The 21031-nt window shown below is 42.4% G+C and overlaps 1 protein-coding gene across 1 annotated transcript; it reads left to right on the top strand.

Moving 5' to 3' along the window:
• Window positions 1-145: 145 nt before the first annotated feature.
• On the top strand, window positions 146-20902 carry NCOA4 (nuclear receptor coactivator 4). The gene is made up of 10 exons (XM_046652662.1): window positions 146-374; window positions 12862-13016; window positions 14156-14296; window positions 14488-14576; window positions 14874-14982; window positions 15544-15633; window positions 16147-16290; window positions 17380-18396; window positions 18822-18962; window positions 19328-20902. The coding sequence occupies exons 1-10, from the start codon at window positions 161-163 to the stop codon at window positions 19331-19333; spliced, it is 2106 nt and encodes a 701-aa protein (XP_046508618.1). The 5' UTR covers window positions 146-160; the 3' UTR covers window positions 19334-20902.
• Window positions 20903-21031: the final 129 nt, after the last annotated feature.

Below are 21031 nucleotides of genomic sequence, written 5' to 3'. Positions count from 1 at the left end.
CGTTAAGGCTAAATAATATGTACCTTATGAGGACATTCTGTGTGAGAGAATCACTTAAGACAGTCCTCGGCACAGAGTTTGCCTTCTATAGACGTTTGCTTCATTTAACCTGATTTATTTAGTAAGGGCGAGAGGACACTGACCTCCAGACCCAGGAAGAATGTGCGCTTGCGCTCTGCGCCCTCTAGAGGGCGGACAAGTGCTTTGGGCCTCCCCGAGCAGAGATCTCGCGAGACTGTCAGCTGTGTGGCGTGAGACGTGGGAGGAAACGTGTGCTCCCGCGAGAACTCTGCCTTTCGTCCCTGTGCTGGTGTTGGGCCGTGTGTCGTCCTCGGAGGGTCCCCTCAGGTCGCCCGGAGCGTTGCTTGGAGTCGGTAAGAACCGGAGCGGCCGGCGAGGCGGGCGCGCCTCCTCAGGCTCTCACGTCTCGGGCGGGGCCCACGCGTCTTGACGGCTGCCCTCGGGCCTGGGCCTGTCCTTCCTGGCCTGGCCGGGGGTCACCTCCTCCGCCCGCCAGCCGGCCGGGCCTGTCCGCCCCTCCCCGCCCTCGACGCTCCGCCAGGGGCCCCCTTCTGCCCGCCGCCTCCCCCCGGCGCCACAGCTCCCGGGTTTTGCTCTCTTGACGATCCTCTTTTCGCAGATAAGAGCCAGGCTCGCTCATTCCTTGATGCATTCCTCCAACCCTCGTTTTTTCAGTGCCTCTGTGCTCAGGCTGTTGGGGATGGAGCAATGGGAAAAATGGGTACAGTCCTTGTTTTCATGGAACTAAATGCTTGTGGCAGGGACGACCAAAAGCATACACTCCTAGTGCCGTGTTTTAGAACTAGGGGTGACGCGATCAGGAATGGCTTCAGTCAGAGTGCTGGAGTCCATCTGGCCGCAAACGCAGAGCCTTTTCCATCGTGTTGTTGTGTAGTTTTCATCATCGTGTGTAGTTTTCGAATCAGGCTAAGATGCTCCATAGCATAAGTGTTTCCACCACCCACTTGGTAATTTGGAAATATGACGGTTGAGTTATTTCCTGGGGTGAGGATGGGGCAGGTGGTCATAGTTGGCTCGTTTCTGCACTGGAGTCCTGGGGTGACATTTCTGAGTTTTGAAGAACATCAGGCCCCTTGAGGAATCGGACCCTTTACCCAGATACTGCAGCGGAGGTGGAGGCGGGGTGCATGTACCTTGTGACCTAGGCGAGTTACTTGGTTTGCTCTTTCCGAGGTTTGCTAGCTGCAGATTTAAGATAGTAAGAGAGATAATATATGTAAAGTCTAGCACCATAGCATTTCTTACATTTATTTGGCTTCTCCTTCTCCCTCTTCTATGGAACTTTTGTCCTCGGGCCGCTATGGAAAATCCTAGAGGTCTAAAGCTTTACAATATTTTGTGTCTAAATAAGCTTCTACAATCGCATTATTACTTTTGGGCAAACAGGTATTTCAAAAGTGGAAAAGCATGGTGAGCTGTGTCAGGAAAGGAAGATGTGATTCTCAAAGGGGGAGGAGAAACCATATTTTAGAATTTCATGTGACTCCCCCACTGCACCCCCCATTTTATTAAATCAGCTTAGCTGTGCCAGAACCTCAGGAACCTGTGTAGGGACTTCATGAAGCTGCACAGGGCATGTATTCTGACACATATTCCTCCCACCATCTGAGAGCCCCTTGGCTAGTGTTTTATAATAATTTCCCTCGTGGAATAAGTGTTAGCATATGGAAGACTTTCAGAGCCAGTCATTGCTGCGGATGGATTTTTAACTCTCAGTCTCTTATTTCAAAGAATTAGTATTTTCTGCTTAGTTTTTGGTGAATCAATGGCACAAATTCTCTAGATGGCAAGTTTACAGTTGTGTCCTTAGGGACCATTGCAGTACATGTCGGCTTAGGCACACCATAAATATTTGTTGACTGAATACATAAAATCTTAGTACCTGAATGATCCCTTTAACATACATTGTGTGGCTGAGGACTTTAGACTCAGACTGGGATTAAATCTTGGTTCTTGTGACTGTAGGTAGTATTTTAAACCTTGTCAATCCTTAGTTTCTTTGTTTTTAAAATTGTGATGATACTACTTACCTCCAAGGTTTGTGAGGACTAAATGAGAAAATGTGTAAAAAAAAGTCTTGGCACATAGATGTATTAAATACTTATTGAATTCATTCTCTCACCAAATTTTAAACACTTGCCATGTAACAGTAAACAAAAAGACAAAACTCCTCCCTGCGTGGAGCTTACCTTCTAGTGTGTTTTCTGAAGTGGAGTCATAAAATAAATGGTTTCTGCATGTCACATTGTGATGAGAGCTATGGAGAAAAATAAAATATGTTAAAGAAGAGTGTGTGGAAGGAGGACTTATATAGGATAGTGAGGAATGGCCTCCCCGAGAAGCTGACCTTTGAACAGTCACCCTAAGGAATGAAGGAGTGGGCATGAGGATATCTGGAGGAAAGTGCGAGAGCCCTGAGGTGGAAGCATCTTTGGTATGTCGGAGTAGCAGCAAAGAGGCGATTGTGGCTGGACTGAGCCAGCAAAGCAGAGGAGAGTAGATGAGGCGGGAAGGAGCGGGCAGCAGTCGTGAGGTTTCCGCAGGAATACTGGAAAGAAATGATGGTGACTTATTAAACTGATGGACCGCATAAGAAAATGTCTTCCTTTGTTATCACTCCCCATTCTCTGACTGAAAGTAATAAAAATGGCTAATACTTATATACCTCTTACTATGTGTCAGGCACTGTTCTGAGTATTTTACATATGTTAATCTTTGACTCTTTCCAAAAAAGCATACTCAGCCTCAGAATAAAGACTTGTCACTCTGGAGGATATACAACAGAATGTGCCACTGGCTCAGAGAGCACCTTCTGAGCCATTGCTGAATTCAGTGAATTCAGTGTCTCTGTATACACACCAGTTAGGTTGCAAGTCTGAAGTGACTATAATAAGGGACCAACCAATAGGTATGTATTGGGTTAAGTTCAGTTTCGTGAAGGAACTGTAGATGTCCATGGCATTTTTATTACTCTAACTGCTACTTTTTAGCCATCTTAAAATTTTTGTCTGTGGTTTTCATTTTGGTGTGGTTTTCATTTTGGCTTCGTTTTCATTATAGGTGTGTCTAAGTACACTGTTCCAACATAGAAGGCAGGAACAATGCGGTGGCCTCGGCTGATGGGGGCCAAGTTGACCACTTTTGCTCCAGCGAGTAGCTTTGATAGTGTTTCTCTGCTTGTCAGTTAGAGGAGCTGCCCTTTTAGTCCTTCTCAGCTTGTCTTCTTTTTGCTTGTTAAATCATAATATTGCAGGCATAATTTATAAACTTCCCATCTAGCCTATAATATCTCATGTCCTGGCAGATCATTTTTACTCTTCGAATCAGATAGATTCACTGGCAAGTAAACAGAATAGTTATTTTGAGAGTGCTCTTTTTACTTCTGATGTGAATGATTCATTCTAACTGTCTTAGCCATTCTTGTCCCAAGTCATCATCCCTGATTTTGCTTGGCTCCATTATGCAGTGGAAACAAGATTTTCTTCTTTGAGGCTTGGAGTATGTTTGGGGGCACTTTTGTGACTTAATATTCCTCTTATCTAGCATTGCCTTGAGTGTTCTACAAATGTGACAATTCAGTTCAGTGAAGGAGTAAATAACTGACAAAGTAGGTTAAAAGGGTTTTGCTTGTCAGTTTGGTCAAAGATAAGAAGTTAAGTCTTTTAATACTTGAACAATTACAAATTTCATAAGAACATAATCTCGGGTATATTTTGAGTTTTATTTTGGCATTATTGCTAGTCCCCCAGGCTTTAGAGAAGTGAAAATATTTTATCACTTGTTTATTTCTGTAGGGAAAATCACAAGATGTTTACCATATAAAAGTCAGGGATAAAATGGTATTACTGTGGTGGTATATAAACAACATGTTTTCCTATCCTTGACTGTATTATGCTGAGAAGTTTCAAGTTGAAGATAAGGGCATGGCCCCTGTTCTAAAAACCTACCAAACTTCTGTAGCGTCAGCTGTAATTTCTGTGGTGCTGCAAAATCTGAGAAAAAAATCCAGAGTTGGCAGTAAATACATTTAATGTTTCCCCTTTAACTCAGAAACCTGCTGGTGCTTGTGAATCTGTGTAGCTGAGCTGTAATGGGTCTAGCATCGGGAAAGACACTTTATCTCAGTGCTGTCCTGGAATCGTGGTTTCAGTGGCAATACCCTTGCCACTTTTGTTTTCTTTGAAACAAAACTAAAAGTAATAGTTATGCTAGAAACATTTCCACCTCTGAAAACCTTCCTGAATTAATGCAGGCCTTAGAGGGATGTCAAGTTCATTATCTATATTTAAAGCAAAAGTACACTATACTATTGTGGCTGGTCTGAACTGGAGCATTCATTTATCATTTATTCACCCATTCATTTTTCAAACATGGATTAAGCTTCTGTTGAGTGTGGGCCACAGCATTGCACAAGACCAGGGACACCATTCTCTTTATGTCAATTCAGTCGAGCACATGGAATGTGAAGGAGGTTGGTCACGCCAAGATGCTGATACCAGGGTGTCTGGTCAGCATCGGGGTGTACTAAGCTAAATAAGATGTGGTCCCTTCTCTCAGGGAGCTCTCAGGTTAAGGAGGCAGACATGTAACAATAAGGGTAACATGTGTTACAGGAGTCACGCTGGAAACCTGTACGGATTACAGTGGGCCCAGAGGAGGCAGCAGCTAACTCTGCTGGCCAAAACTATTCAGGAGTGGAATGCTTGGGCAGGAAAGTCTTAGCAGTGGCAGTGACTTGAGCATAGTCAGAAAAGTGGACAGGTAGGGAGAAGGGAAGGAACTGGCATTGCTGGCAGAGAGAGCTGGGAGAGACAAGCCGGACAAGGTGAACCAGCCCGGACTGTTCATGGAACAGCCATCCAGCAGCTCACAGTGAGGGGGCTGCTCTGGGGAGATAGGAGAGTCAGGCTGAAGCCAGGAAATAGAGGACTTTATTCTGTAGGCAAGTGGGGAGCCGTTGGAGAGTGATAGTGTATGCTCTCTTTAGAAGAGATAATCTACCAGGAATGGATGGTTCTCTTGTTTTGAGACAGCGTAGAAATCCTGAAGCAGGAAAGAGGTGAAATGCTTTATGAATTTTTCCCCTTTAGAACCTAAACATTTTATAAAGATTCAAGGGGAAAAAAATGAGGCTTAAGGGAGTAAAAAGGTGTCTGCCAAGTGGTCTGAATGCAGAATTCTTCTAGGTTTTTCCCTACCCAGTCTTTGTATGTTTATGTAATAGTTAATAAATCACATCATTATAGTCACAACTAAAGCTGGCGTAAGTGACAGAATGAACACTGACTCTCACCAGCCGTGTGACTCAGTGGGAGTTCAAGTGAGAGAGAGCTGGAGCATTCAGTGTGCTGGGTGGGGCATTGGTCAGGATCTGTGAGCAAGGACATAGAGACCGCTGGTTGAGTAGGCGACGGTCTACAAAGTTTCTACTGTGTTTACAGTGTGACTATTTTATAGGAGCACATAAAAGGGAGATGAAAGTTGTTGACATCAGCTATATTTTAATAGACTGAGAATTCTTTCTTTCCAGCCATTGACTTAAAGTACAAAGGGCCATAAAATTTTGCCTTTCATCATTCAGAGGTATGTATAGTTTTTTTTGGTATCTTCACAAAATATGTTGTCCAAGAAGGTATTTTGAATTAACAGAGAAATTGTATTCTCATTACTTTTGGTAATGAATGCCTGAAATGGGATCCCAGAAGCTGTGTGCATCACAGGTAAAGCGGGCGCCTCCACAAACTGTTCAACTGAAAACTATCTGCGAGGTGCTCAATGGAGGGTGATGGCCTTCAGTGTTCCCCTTGCTTTTGGTCAAGTGGTTTTGCTTTACTCTTTCACAAAAATAGCTTCATGTGAATAGGCAAGAGCAAGTATTTTTCATCAAAAAAATTGATTGAAATGCTGTCTAGATTTTGTCTTCTGGCCTGACTGGATATGCAGGCTATAAGGATTATTTTTGGAGAAAAGGGCACCAAATTAGAAGTACCACGAGCATGGTCTTCATCAGACAGGAAGTACTTACTGCGTGCCAGGCACTGTCCTAGACATTTCACATATATTAATTCATAGAATTCTCATTGAGTTGGGTCCATTATTATTGTCCCCAGTTTACAGATGGGGAAACTGAGGCACAGATTGGTTAAATGACTTGCCTAAGGTTACACAGCATCTGAGCGGCAGAGCCAGGTTTTGTACCCAAACGGTCTAGCTCCAGAGTCTATCCTCTTAACTACTGTGTATTACTTACTGCCTCTCCAGGCGGCCTCTCCTGTTCACTGCTACCTAGAATAGTGCTTGGCCTCTGGTAGGTGCTCAGTCAACTATTGTTGAATGAAAAGCATCCAGGAGTGTTAAAGCATCACTGGACTGAGGCCGTATGGGAGTGTGTGTGTGAGAGAGGGACACGGAGACAGAGAGAGACACGGGGTCCAGGCAGAGGTGTGTGACAGTTGTGCGGAGATGTCCGGGAGCCTGAAACAAGAGTCGAGGGCCGAACTCCAGCTGGGCTGACAGTGGTAATCTCAGAGGGCGTCACAAGCTGTTGCCCAGGAACATTCCAATCCTAACTCGGTAAGCCTTCGACCTGTCCCACGTTTGTTATCTCTCTGCAGTGATTAGCGGCAAAATCCTGAAGTCATAGACGTCCTGACCATTTGGGGTGCGGAGCGGGGTGGACACAGGCCAAGCGCTGGCGCAGGTGGGCCGACGAGAGGCTGCAGAGGAGCCTCCCCCTGGCCCGTGTCGGGGCTCCGCGGGCTAGCTTCGCCGCGAGCGGCCCGGCGGGGAGCGGGACCCCGGCCCAGGGGCGGCGGAGCCGTGCCCGAGCCTGGCGGGAGGGTGGGGGCCTCCCCCGCCGGGACGCCGAGTGGGCCGCCCGAGTGGGCGGAGCCTCCCGCCGCGCCCCGCCCCGGCGCCGACGTGCGCGCTCCCGTCCGCCGGGGGCTGCCGCCCGTCTCGCGTGCGAGGCAGGGCGCGGCCGGCCGCCCGGGGACCTTGGCCACCCTGGTCCTGGGTAAAGCAGCGTCGCGGTGGCCGGCGGCTCGCACCGCGGGGCCCTGGCCTGCAAGGTATGTCCGGCTGCAGCGGGAGCCTCGGGGTGGGCTCGCCGGGCCGGGGCCTCGTCCGGGGCCGCCCGCGTGCGGGCAGGGCAGTGACCGTGTGGCCCCGAAGCCGAGGGGGGACGCGGCGCGCAGGGAGCACAGGACGGAGGCTTCGAAGGGCGACCGTGCTCTTAGAAGGTGTTGGGGAACCTGGAAAGTCGCATGAGTCACTGTTGCTTTTGAACTAGAAAAGCTTTACTTGGCCTTAGATGGTAATGACCAGTTTTCTGGTCGGTTTTCAGTCGCGGCTTGGGAAAGCTGTTGTGCTGGAGTGATTGCCCTCAGTTACAGGTGGGAGAGTAGACGGAGTCGGGCGCAGTCAGCTCTAACGCGTTAAACGATCCTAAAATACGCGTTAGTGAATTTATTATTACTTTATTTTGTTTCTCTTCAGGCGTTAACCTTTGTTTGCGTGGTTTTAAAAAAAATTACGGAGAATCAGATGCTGAATCTCAGAAACTACTTATTTTGATAAAGAATTAAAAGTGGGCTGGGGCCGGGGTATGATATAAATAACTTTTGAGTTAATGAATTGTGATATTAAAAACCCTTTTTAAACTGACGAGAAGAAAGAATGTGTGAATAAAGAAGAAAGCTCTCAAGGTAAAATTGAACGCAGAAATTGTTTTATAATTTATAATTCTTTTTCCTGAAAACTTGCACAGTCTAATATGAGTATTGTTTCATCAAAGATAATCAAATTGGCAGTTAGTATGTCAAATTTGGTAATCATAGAACGTATATGTATCTTGTGGATTGTTTTCTAGGGGCTTGGGCTTCTAGCAATGATTCAATACCAGGAAAATAAGTAAAAAGTGGGCATCATTTTTTGAGAAGAGGAGAGAGGAGCACGTGGGAGGGGGACAGTGCGAGCTGGAAGGTGCAGTTAGGGATAATCTGGGTCTAACTAAGGCTTCATTCATACAGAGGGAATGTGGGGTGGCTGTGATGCGGACGTGGGATCAGAACCCAGGGCTCTAGCTCTTGTCCTTCATACTTGGCTCTAGGATTTGGCAGTATTTTGATTATTCTGAGCCTCTCATGATACGCAAGGGTATTAGTTATTTTTGTTAGCATTATCCAAGGAGGAAGGTTTTGAAAAATTGTCATTATTGAGGATTATGAAAACGTTCTGAGAATCTTAATGGAAGTTATTCCAGTAGTAACTGGAATGTTTTTTAAATGTTGGTTTTAAACTGTAGTGTTGACAAATAATTTATCGGGGATAATACAGTAAAGGAAGAGCAGACTGCTTGGAGGGAGAGAATCCAGGACTGGATCTTAGAAACCTTAGTTCTAAACCAAAGTCTACCTGTGATGACTGTGGCTCTTTAGATGGGTCATTTAAATGATCTGGGCCTTTGTGGCTTCATCTATAAAATGAGAGTAATCTATTAAAAGAGTTGGCTAAGGGTTTTTCCACTTTAAATTGTGGTTTGTGTCAGTCACAACAGGGTTGTAGCCATTTGGGAATTTTATGGTTAAACCATATGATAATGACTTACTTTTGTTTGTGATTAGTTGCTCAATTCAGGTTCCGTGATCTTCAGACTTCATAACAAGATTTGTGCAAAGCATTGTGCGAATTTGGCATATATAGTTTGTAGGAGTCCTCTTTGAGGAAAGCTTCAGGTTTTCCCGGAGCTTGCTTTATTTGTCTGAGGGATGTGTGTGTTTCCTCCTCCTCCCCACCCCAAAACCTGGGACAGGAATCCTAGTGGCAGGGAAGTTTTAGAAAGCACTTAATCTTTTGCCTTTGTCGCACACAATATACATTTAAGGCAATCTTTTTGAAGGTGGTAGGGCAGTAGTTTGGATTACAAAGGTGAAGATGAAAAGACACTTTTAATAGTCTTTCATTGATTCAGATTTTAGAATTAGAGCTGATTTGGTCCAGTCTTTTTACAGGTGAGAAAACAGGCAAAAGTCTGCATATTTGGTACATATTGGAGGGTTTAGACTGTTGAGTTTTTGCCATAAAAACAATTTGCCTTTTGCTATGTTGTACAGTGAAAGACTAAATGAAGAGCTAATAGTTTTTAAACAAGTACCACATCCTTACCCCTAAGTCTATGAGGTAGGTATTGTTATCTTCACTTATGAGCTAATTAGGATGTTAGGTTCAAAAAGGGCAAATGGTCCAAGGTCACAGCACTGATAAATGGTGAAATGATTCTACCTCAGGGCCTCCGCACATCAAAGCCTTTTCTAGCGTCAGTGCTTCTGTCTATAGTCCAAAGGTGGAGGTTCCTAAGGTCCCCACAGCTCAGCTAAACCCCACCACCAGCACCGCAGTGTTACCAGTACAGGGGGCAGGGGCTGGGGTACGTGCTTACAGGCAGATAATGTCTCACTTTAACTTCACTGCCGCCCTTTGTTGCTGCTGTCATTGTCTCCATTTTTCCACAGGAGATTGAGGCCCAGAGAAGTTAAGCAACTAGCTCATGGGTCAAACTGGCAGAGGCAGCCAGAACTCCGGTTTGTCAGACCCCAGAGTAATCTCTTAACCATCTGGCTCTCAAACCTGAACCAAATGGTGAATTGTTGAAAACGGCCATATGAACTGGTTACTTTGTATAAGTCTCTTTGGATGTGACATTGCATAAAACTTAGCTCCAGCTTCACCTCATTGTGCTTTGTGTTCACCAGCGTGGTGGAGTTCTCGATTTCAGCTCAGGCTTCCTCACCTCAGGACAGGGAGGCAAACCTTTGCACAGCTCCTTTCTTGGGATCTGGGCTGTGGAAGCTGACTGCCCCACAAGGAGGAAGAGGGGCAGAGCCAAGGGCAGCAAAGGGACAAGCATCCTGGACTAGCCATAAAGAAATGGAAGAGGTTTTCTTAGTGGCTCACAAATGGGCTCTAAAGACCCTGTTCTGACAAGATGACTGTTTTGAAGGATAACACCCATTTTAATTTGAAACGTGATAAATACATGGGGGAAAATCAGTTTTTTAACTTTTAAATCTCATCTTACGTTCTGTCCGTGGCTGATAAGGGGAGAATCCAATTTGGGTAATTGTGCCATACTCTGTTCTTGTTAGGCCATTGGACAGTGCTTGTGGTTGAATTGAGAAGACTGACTTGAGGGGTCCAGTAATCCGCTCCGCGCTTGAATGCAGTGTGCATTTCAATATGTCCCCATGTGATTTAGAGCTCGGGGCTTTTCACACTGTGAAGCAATATTTTAGTGTAATTTTGTCACTCACATTTTATAATGTGACAGGCATTGCGGCATTCCACATGATTGGTGAGGACAGTAAGAAGGGGAAATTGGCACAGGTGAAAGTTGGTTAACATATTTGAAAGACAGCTAAACAGGCCTTCCTTAAGTGCCAAGTGAAGCAGCTGTGGTAGTGAGGTGAAACTCCAGCTCTCCGAATATAAGCCAGCATTTCACTCCTGTTACGGGGGTATTTTCAGAGTTCCTGCAGTGTGCAAGTGTACACTCATGCCTGTGCTTAAAACAGGGCAGCTTCCCGTGTGGAGAAGGCGGCAGCAGAGTAGCTACAGCTGGTATTTTGAGGGTTGAAAAATGTCCTTAGGGGTTCCCGTCAGATCCAGTTAAGGAAGCCGTTCCTTTTTCGAGATCATTATGGGAAACAGACTGAGGGAACAGAATAACAAGGGGAAATTAGAAAGTTTCCTGAAATCTTCAGTTTCTTTTGGGAACTCTGTAGTTCCTGAATCTGAGTCTTTTGCTGAGATGGTCAAAAGAAAGCTGCTTCCTCCCATCGTTTTATTTCTGAGGGTGGGGGTTACACAACTTTTGTCCTTTTCCAGCTTCTAGCTAGCCCGCTGGCCCTAAACCTAGGCTTAAAGATGCAGCCCAGGCCAGAGTCCCCTTTATCTCTGATGAGCGGTCTACCATTTGGGGGACTGGACCCTGGGTAGCTGCTCTTCAGCCAGAAGCTGCCTTCTCTGCGAAGGTCGTTGCCTTCGGGACCGTTCGGAAGGCCTTCCATACATTGCCTCGGATGTCTGCTATTAATCCTTCTCCTCCCCTTCACGTTACTTTGAACAAGTCTGATTCTTCTATTGGACAGGTCTCCAAATATTGGAGGATAGTAATCATATCCTCCCAGAGACTTCTCTTATCTAGGCTAAACAGCTTCCCTTCTTGGAGAAATATTTCATGGTTTTGAGGCCTCTTTCCCTGTTCTAAATGCCTCTTTCTTAAGTATGTTATTCAGAAAGAGAGTTCAAATTTAGTCTAATAAACATGGAACAGATTAGTACTGTGACCAGTGCTGTACTTTTGGTAAATGCAGTCAAATAGTGTATAAGTTATTTTTCCCTGAGACCCAGCACACTAACTCATGTAGAGCTTACTTTCAATTAAAAATCTCCATTCTTTTAAAAACATTTATTCTCTTCCACTTTATCCACCCCCATTCAAGTTCAAAAAATTTACATTTTGTTTTTTAAGATTTAACAGCTTTTGTAGAGGTTATTTTGGAATCTGTTTCTGTCATAGCCTCATGTTATCCCCAACTTTAACGTCTCCCTTCTTTGTTTTCATCCAAGTAATTAGGGAAAACAGTTGAGTAATTGGGGAAAACAGGGACATATCTCTAAAAAGTTTACATGTTGTCTTCAGTCCATTATCCTTTGAAACTTTGTAAAAAATAATCTTATAATTGAATTGAGCTGTACTTCTGTTTAGCCCCTATTCACTTTGTCTACAAAGATAGCATACAACCTTATCATAATTCTTAACTATTGTCCAGATGTATTGTGTCTACAGCATTATGTTGACTGGCCAGTTCAGTAAAACTATCCAAGAAGGAAATAACTTTGGTGTCACAGGCCTTAGTGAACCCATGCTGGGCTACAGTGATGGCTGCTTTTTTCCTAAGTGTTTAGAAGCCACCTCTGATTCTAGATCTATCCAGCATAAACACCAAATTGTTCTTCCAAGAGGCTTTTGTCAAGCTTTACTTCATTACTTTTCCAGTACTCTTCTGTTGCAGTCTCCTATCGTATCATTAGTTATATACTATTCTTTCCACTTCTGTTTCTTCTCTCTCGTAAACCTAAGTTTATTAAAGAATCCTCTTTAGTTTCCCACACCAGTTTCTGTAAGTTCCTCCCTTATCTCAGAATCCTATGAAATTATTTTGTTAGATTTACATTCTTGAGAGTTTCCTAGCTATGAAGCCATCCCTAAGTTCTTCTTAAATTAAAAAATAATTCCACCTAAAAAAAAATAAAAATTCCATCCTCCCAATAAATTAGGTAAATACTAGATCTAAAAAATGTTCTGAACTCTGTTTATCAAGTTACTGGTTTGCAGGTTCTTTTCAAAGTGACTGTGGATCCTTCTAGACCTTTTAGTCTTCTAAATCTGTAAAACAAGAACACGTGCCCCCCATGACTCGAAGTGTGTTATAAATAGAAACACTCTAGTGTTCTTTTAACTTTTGGAGGCTTTATGTCCTGTCAATTGAGGAGAATTATTGTCTTTTTTTCAGAAATGCCCCTTCACATGTAAAGTGTCACTAAAGTAGACGCATAGAATTGTATGGCGGGAGCACTGGTGGTGGACAGGGAGGAGGCAGTGCTTATTAAGTGTATACTGCGTGCCGGGTCCTGTGCTGGAAGTGATCCACTTAGTAACTGGGAGCTGGTTGGAATAATCATTTGGGGGATGATTGAAAGGTGGTTTTTGGTTCTAATTGTGGTGCAATTTGGATTGTTTTTCTTTTTCTTTTAAAGGCACAATGAGCAGGATGAGTACCTCACAGGACCAGAGTGGCTGCTCCAGTAATAGAGAACCCCTTTTGAGGTGTTGTGATGCACGGAGGGACTTGGAGCTTGCTATTGGGGAAGTTCTCCGAGCTGAACAGCAAATTAAAGATAACTTGCGAGAGGTGTGACGCCTACTTTTCTCTTCCCTTGTCTGGACTCTAGCGCGGGGCTGATGGGCATGGCCACGGGCTTGGCTTCTCAGTGCCAACTTAAAAGTTTTACCCCATGCCTGGAAGGGTCTGCTTGCCATGTTGGTGCCTTTGTTTCCAAAGGGAAATAAAGCAGATGTTAGAAGAGTCTGGAAAACCTTGTACCACTTTAGAGAATTCAGTTTAACATGCATTTTTGATTGCTCCTCTCTGTGGTCCCTGTGCCAAGCTCTGCCACCAATAAAACAACAAAATGAGTGAGCAGCATACTGCTCAGCTGTATCCTTGGTGTGCTTCAGCATGTCCCCTACCATCTTCTAACTTGATGGTGGCATGGTTCTGGTGGTGGCATGGTTCTGTAAATAACTTTTCTGTTAGAGCAAGACAGAATGAAATCTGTTCCATTAGCATAATAGTATTCCGTTGGTGAGTGGTGACCAAGTATTACATGACTTTGAAATACGACTTTATTATACAGAAAAATGTGTTTTAAAGTATAATTTCTTTTGTGGCATCTCATGGTTAATTTATAGCTGTATTGATTTTTTTCCTTAGGATTTTTATATTTATCTCCCTTGTGAATTACTATTTATGCTTCCAGAAACATTTAGTTTATAATTTTACTTAAACTGTCTACCCTAACAGTCCTTTGGCTTTTGACCTGTAGAGGTGCGTCTCTTTACTAAACTGGCCTACTGTAAATGGATTGCTCATTTGTAGGGTGAGATAAGGGATAGCTGTTAAGCCAATACTTTGTTTTATTCCACTGATAAATTTGTAAAGCTATAGGTTTTCAAATTATGTGGTAAACTGAGGGGATCAATATCACGCAAACGGTCCTTGTACTTCCTCTTGATTACTTTAGGACACCCAAAATGAACCTGATCCTCTTAGGAGGAGGGGTATTGAAGGAGGATTTTAGAGCTTAGCTATGCCTTTATGGCTGGAAACCTTATACTGGGTCCTTGGGGCTTTAGTGGTTCCATGGGTGGGCTTTGGGACACTAAACCAAGAGGACTTGTGACCCCCAAAAGTTTAAGAACCTCAGTGTCTGTGGGAAACACCATTCTTTGGGCTTATAACACTAATGAAGCTACATGTATGTTTCCTAGGTCAAAGCTCAGATTCACAGCTGCATAAGCCGTCACCTGGAATGCCTTCGAAGCCGTGAGGTGTGGCTTCACGAACAGGTAGATCTCATCTATCAGCTTAAGGAGGAGACACTTCAGCAGCAGGCCCAACAGCTCTACTGGGTAAGGTGGCTAGGAAGCTATCGTTGCTTTGAGCATGGTTTCTGTTTTCCAAGGAATTTCGGTCTTGTAATGCAGAATTGATATAGATCAGATCAAAGTTTAATACCAAGTGCTATTTGCTGTTTTCTAACTCGGATACACTTGGGTTCCTTTAGTGTCATTGTGCTTGGATGGCTTCCTTTTTCTTACAGTTGCTGGGTCAGTTCAACTGTCTTATTCATCAGCTGGAGCGCGCCCAAAGCAAAGATCTAGCCTATCAAGTCTCCCTGTGCCTGGAACGGTAAAGACCCTTTTGGCTCGTTTTGACTTTTGGCTCTTTGACTTTGGTGTATTAAAAAAAGTCAATTTTGTAACTCATTGCATGTGTTGGATTTAAGTTGACTTTTCTGTTCCTGTGATAAGATTATCCTTCTTTTTATATTTAATATACTTGGTCATGCATGGTTAACTCACTACCTTTGGTTGAGTTTCTTAGAAAAGTACAATCATTTCAAATTACAATTTAGCTTTTGTTTTGGGTAAAGTTGAAAGAGATAGTCCTTAAAAATAGCCAGGCTTTGTTCATTTTTTTCTCCAGACTGGGCAGTTTGACCCTCAAACCTGAAGATTCGACTGTCCTACTCTTTGAAACAGACACAACTGCTCTGCGCCAGGCCATCACCACGTTTGGGTCCCTCAAGACCATCGTGAGTAATGTTGATCTCTGATGATCATAGTTTGCTTCTTACGTCTGTGGCCTCACAGGTGGTCTTAAAAACATCATGTTTTTACTATGAATAGTGGCTTTCTTGAGAATTTGGTAAGCTTCAGAAATTTCATGTTCTGATTAAGTTGATACAGTATTGGGCTGCTAGTTCTTAGAATGTGGTATTGACTCATTGATAGTGTCTAGCATTAATCTTGTATCTTTTTAAATGCCTTTGACATATTTCTTATAAAATTTATGGCTTGAATGGTCTTTAATATAAAGAACCAAACATGATTTCATTCGGGTTTTGTGAAAAGTAGTAATACTACCAATTCTGGTGAAGATTCCTTATGATGATGATATTTATGTAATAGAGAATTCTCAGATTTGATAACTACCTTATAGGTCACCTCGTAGGTCATTGAAGTTAGTGTAAAGAATATTTATTCTAGGGAAATTGTAATGCTTTAATACTTTTGAAATTTAGGGATTGAAATTTCACTTTTGTGGTATGAAAGCTTACCATTAATAACATGATTAATTTGACTTTATTTTATAGCAAATTCCTGAGCACCTGATGGGTCATGCTGGTTCATCAAATACTGGGTCCTTCCTGGATAAAAGAGGCTGTATCCCATTGCCAGAGCAGGTAAAATGTCATTTTGTTTCTGGTAACTGTGTTAACTTGGCTAATATTTTTTTTGATTAAATTGCTTTTTTTTTTTTCCTGTGACCTTTTATTTGTAAAAAGTCACCATTGGTAATGAGTTAGTTTATGCAATTAAATATTTCCCTTCTTACTGAATGTCAGATGGAAATTGAGAGGTTTTATAGGAGTTGAGTAAGAGAGAAAGTAATTGTTATCGATTAGTTCATAAGAAATTATCATTAGCCCTCTGATTAGTTTAGTTCTGTTTTGGGAATCTTTCTCTTTATAACTCATTTAGATGATTTACTTCTAAAGTCAGCGTGAATATAGGATCCTAGACGTTTTGAGTTGAGAAGAACCCTGGACATCAGCTATACTCCTTGTTTTATAGTTGTGAAAATGGAGGCTTAGGCAAGCCAAGATTAGCGAGCTTGGGTCCCCTGCTTTTCTGGTGAACTTTCTGCTGCATTTCACACTACTGAGTTAAGCAGCAAAGTATTATGTGATTAGCAGAAGTCAGCATCCAGCACCACAGCTGTCCCTCTGAGCGAATGGCTCCTTGGAAGCAAACCTGCCGCTGCTCGTCAGGCTCCCTACATACCCAGCGCCAACCTCCAGGACTGGCTCCCTCAAAAGCAGACCTTGGAGAACAGTCAGGTGTGTTGCTGCCTTTATTGTTTCTGAGGTAGATACAGTAGCAGATGGGGTTAGTTACTGCTGATAATAGTTTTTAGGTCTAGTCTGGAAACATGTTTTTAATAACTTTTTGTTACAGTGGTGACACCTCTTCACTATAGATAGAAAGTTTAGAAAACAAAAAACTGTATAAAGAAATACAAACCCATAATCCCAACATGCAGAGACAGACACAGTAACATTTTTGTTTATATACTTCATTTTTCTATGCATACATATACTTTTAAAAAATCCTTCAGTAAATCTTGTTTTGGTTAGCAGATTTTTTTCACTAATAGAGCCTGAATATATTTCTCTGTCATTTAATTTCTTCCATAAAATCCTTAATAGAATATAATTTTTCATTGACTAACTGTGACTTAGACTCCAGTTTTTCTGGATATAAACAGAGTTCCTCTGAACATCCAGGAACTAATTATTTGTGTACATTCTTCATTAGTTTCTTAGAAGTAAATTCATAGAAATTGCATTTCTAGGTTACAATTCTGCATACCCTTTAAGACTTTTGATACAGAATTGCCAACTTGGCTTTCCAGGAAGTTGACACCAGTTTCTATTCCCACCAGGAGAGTATTGGGGTACCTGCTTCCTTGAAACTTCTCTAATAGTGGTAGTCACAAGTTTCTTTTTTTCTCTGAATTTGACACAAAATAGCACTTCTACTTTACTAAGGAAGCTGAATATTTTTCAGGTTTTAGCCTTCTTTGATGACTTGCCTAATCATATCCTTTGCTTATTTTTGTCTTCTTTATTCATAAAGATGTTTTATATAGAACTATTAACCTCTTTTCTACCAAAAACGCTACAAATGCTTTCTCCTAGTTCATCTTTAATATTTTTCACTTTCCTTAAAACTGCAGAAAATTAAATTTTTTATGTAGCCCAATATATATTTTAATATCTCAACAGAGAAATCCCTTGTCTCTTGGCTTTGTATAAATTTAGAGACATTGGTCAGTGCAGTAAGTATGCAAATAGAACTCTTTTATTGTTGAATCTCAGCGCAGTCATAATGTTCTGTTGAACTAATACTGGGTATTTCTTGTGTAGACTTCTGCCAGAGCCTGCACTTTCTTCAGTAATGTCTGGGGCAACCTGAAGGGCTTGGAAAACTGGCTCCACAAGAGTCAGCAACAAGAAGTTGCTGAGAAACCAAGTTATCAGCAGTCTAACAGTTGTTCTACCACCAGCTCTTCCTCTGCTGAGATGGAAAAGGTTGGAGATGAAGAGCTGCTGGAGCAAGATGACATGGACCTTTCTGATTGGCTGCTGACTCCCCAGGAATCCCATAAGCTGGAGAAGTCCAGGAATGACAGCTGTGACACCAGTGAGAAGTTCAAGCTCTTGTTCCAGGTGTTCCAGGAGTCCTATAATGTGAATGATTGGCTTGCAAAGCCTGACTCCTGTACCAGTTGTCAGGGCAACCAGCCCAAAGGTGTGGAGATTGAAAACCTGGGCAATCTGAAGTGCCTGAATGACCACTTGGAGGCCAAGAAACCTTTGTCCATCCCCAGCATGGTTACTGAGGATTGGCTTGTCCAGAACCATCAGGACCCATATAAAGTAGAGGAGGTATGCAAAGCCAACGAGCCCTGTACAAGCTTTGCAGAGTGTGTGTGTGATGAAAATTGTGAGAAGGAAGCTTTATGTAAATGGCTTCTGAAGAAAGAAGGAAAGGATAAAAATGGTATGCCTGTGGAACCAAAACCTGAGCCTGAGAAGCATATAGATTCCCTGAATATGTGGCTTTGTCCTTCCAGAAAAGAGGGAACAGAACAAGCTAAGGCACCAAAAGCAGTGGCTTCTTCTAAAATCGCTGATTCCTTCCAAGTCATAAGAAACAGTCCCTTGTCGGAGTGGCTCTGCAGGCCCTCATGCAAAGAAGGATGTCCCAAGGAAGTGCCTAGTACTGAGGACAGAACTGGCAAACAAAAGCTCACGAGCCCTGTGGCCTCTTCCTGGTGTCCCTTTAATACAGCTGACTGGGTCTTGCCAGGAAGGAAGATGGGAAGCCTCAGCCAGTTATCCTCAGGAGAAGACAAGTGGCTACTTCGAAAGAAGGCCAAGGTGAGCACAGACATCAAAACAGCATTTGAAATATACTTAATAAAGTTTTACTTTCTTAATCCCATACCTTGCAAGTGGGCCACATCCTTAAATATGTTAAATGTGAATTTTGGCTTAACTATTAATTTTGGTGCCATGTTAGCAACAGAATAGAGGATTTGTGATTATTCAGACTGAAAGTTTTGTGCATTTTCCAGGCCCCTAACCCCCATCCTGCAGGAAAGAAAAAAACTCAGCCTGTTTTATTGCTATTTATGGAAAAGATTAGGGGTAGAGAAAACAATTGTCACTTTTGCTCTTGATTGTTAGAGAGAATGGTCAACATTTAAATGATTGTTTATAGACATTACACTATTTGGGAGATGAGTTAAGTTGGTCTCACGCAGCCAGCTGTCCTGCAACCCACCCTTTTTGTCTTCTTGCAGGAAGTATTACTTCATTCCCCCCTGCAGGAGGAACATAACTTCCCCCCTGAGCGTTACGGCCTCCCAGCAGTTTGTGATCTCTTTGCCTGTATGCAGCTTAAAGTTGACAAAGAAAAGTGGTTGTATCGAACTCCTCTACAGGTAGGTATATGCCACTAGTGTAAATAGTACAGAGTTTAGCCCCTTATGTGTTCTGTCTTATATGTGAATCCATCCTTTGCCCATGAAACCATATGCCTATTAATGGTATGTACATTAGGGAAGTGAGGGTGGGAGGGAGATCATAAAAAGTTCACATATTTTGCTTGAACTTGCTTTATGAAATAACCAGGACATACTTGAAAATGACCTTTCAAGATGCTGTAGCTGTCAGGGGAATGATGTAGCTCTCAGAGCCTGTGTGGATTCTAATAGCTTATTGAGAAATGAGTCAGAACTTCACGGTGGGAGAAATGTGCTTGTATTCCACTGTGAGTGACTTTTCATCTGTGGGCTTTTCTTTGCAGATGTGAAGCAACAGAGTACCACTGTCAAGCAACTTTTCTGCAAATTATCACATCCATGAGCCGAGTGACTGTGGCTTGCCAAAGCTTTGTGTTTCTGGGTCTGACTAGTCAGCTTCGTTCCTTTCCTGCCTAATTTTGAACTAGTGAAGAGAATAAGTCATCAAATCATGAGTTACCATGTAAAAGAAAAAGGCTGTTTGTTGATGCTGAGGTGATTCATTTCCTTCTTACAGAAGTATTAATTCACCCCTTCTAGAAACACGGCATCTTGGTGGATAGGTCTTTTTCATAAGCCTCCAAGGCTCCTTAGATTGGGTTGTTACTGGAAGTACATTAAAACACTGTAGCTTCAAAAATGAAATAGTTCTATAATCAGGGTGTGTTGAGGTATTCTAAAGCTAGTCAACTTCCCTAACCTTGACCTTTAGATGCTTCCCTTGCTGTAGGTTTTCTTCCGTTAGTGATGGAAACAATGATTCTTCTGTTTAATAATTAATATATAGTATATGTTACACAAATAATTAACCTTACCAATATAGTGAGTTTTTCTTACCAAAACGTGTGTAACAGTCTTGGCAATTTTTGCTATTAAGTACAAAACATTTTAGCCTACATGTTAGGTTCTACATTATTTTTCTTCTTTTGAAAGAAATTCAGCTACTGCAAATTTTGTCTTTATTCTCTTCTCTAAATGTAAAGTATCCAGCGAGCTCTTTTAAGAGGGGTGCAGTATTGCTTCAAGACTATATTCAGGGTAGTCCTAGCCTCTTTCAAAATACTCTGAACTACAGGCAGAAGAGCCCCAGGGGCGACTATCAGAGAGCAAAAGGCAAGACGTGGTGGAAATGTAGTACTTGAACTATTCACTAGCCTAAGGGTTATTGGTGCATCCTGTGTAAACGCGAGCTGAGCTTGACACCTGGTGCTTTTAACTAGGAAGAAAGTTCATGTCCTCTCACTGCAAGCAGAGCCTACATATACCTCTAAAAGTAGAATGCAGTGATATTTTCGTGAACAGGCCGTTGTGAACACTTGTGCCTTGGGGTGTTTATTGAAGCTTTATGAAAACTTGATGTTTTCTCAATATCCTTAAAGTCATGTCCATGCTTTAAAAAGTTTTTCTGTAGGAGAGAAATGAGATTTATAATGTTTTTAAATTCTCCGATATCTTAGATGCTTTCCAGGCTTTTAAACTATTAAGCCAGTCAATTTGTGTATGTTATTGGAAATACTTTCAAGTTTGTGATTTGCTCATCTAGAATGCCCTTTTGGGGAAACTTACGAATCTCAGTGTCATTGCCACTCAGCTTCATTAGAATTCTTGAACCACAGCTGAAAAGAGCCTCCTGTTATTTTTCAGTGTCCCCAGATACCTATTTAGAACTTTAAAAATAAAGGTGGTGGTAAAAACTTAAGGAGCCTTTCCATTATCTTAGGTTGCAGGAAACTTTATAGTTGTTTTAATATACTGTGTAGTCCTAAATTTACATTAATCACTATGCTAATGAGTATGTAAAACATTCTTTTGCATTGATGCATTTTGTACCTCCCTCCATTAAAAGCATAACAGCCGCAGTTGTTGTGTGTATCTGTAAAACGACTCTGTCACAAAATGTTCTATCATATTATATAAGCGTGATAACCGTTGCTTAGGAGTACAGCTCAACTTGAACATAAATTGAGGAATATCAATGTATTTTACAA

This window comes from Equus quagga, chromosome 2 (genome assembly GCF_021613505.1).
Source record: "Equus quagga isolate Etosha38 chromosome 2, UCLA_HA_Equagga_1.0, whole genome shotgun sequence".
In the NCBI taxonomy this organism is placed as follows: domain Eukaryota; kingdom Metazoa; phylum Chordata; class Mammalia; order Perissodactyla; family Equidae; genus Equus; species Equus quagga.
This window is presented reverse-complemented; position numbering and strand designations above follow the sequence as displayed.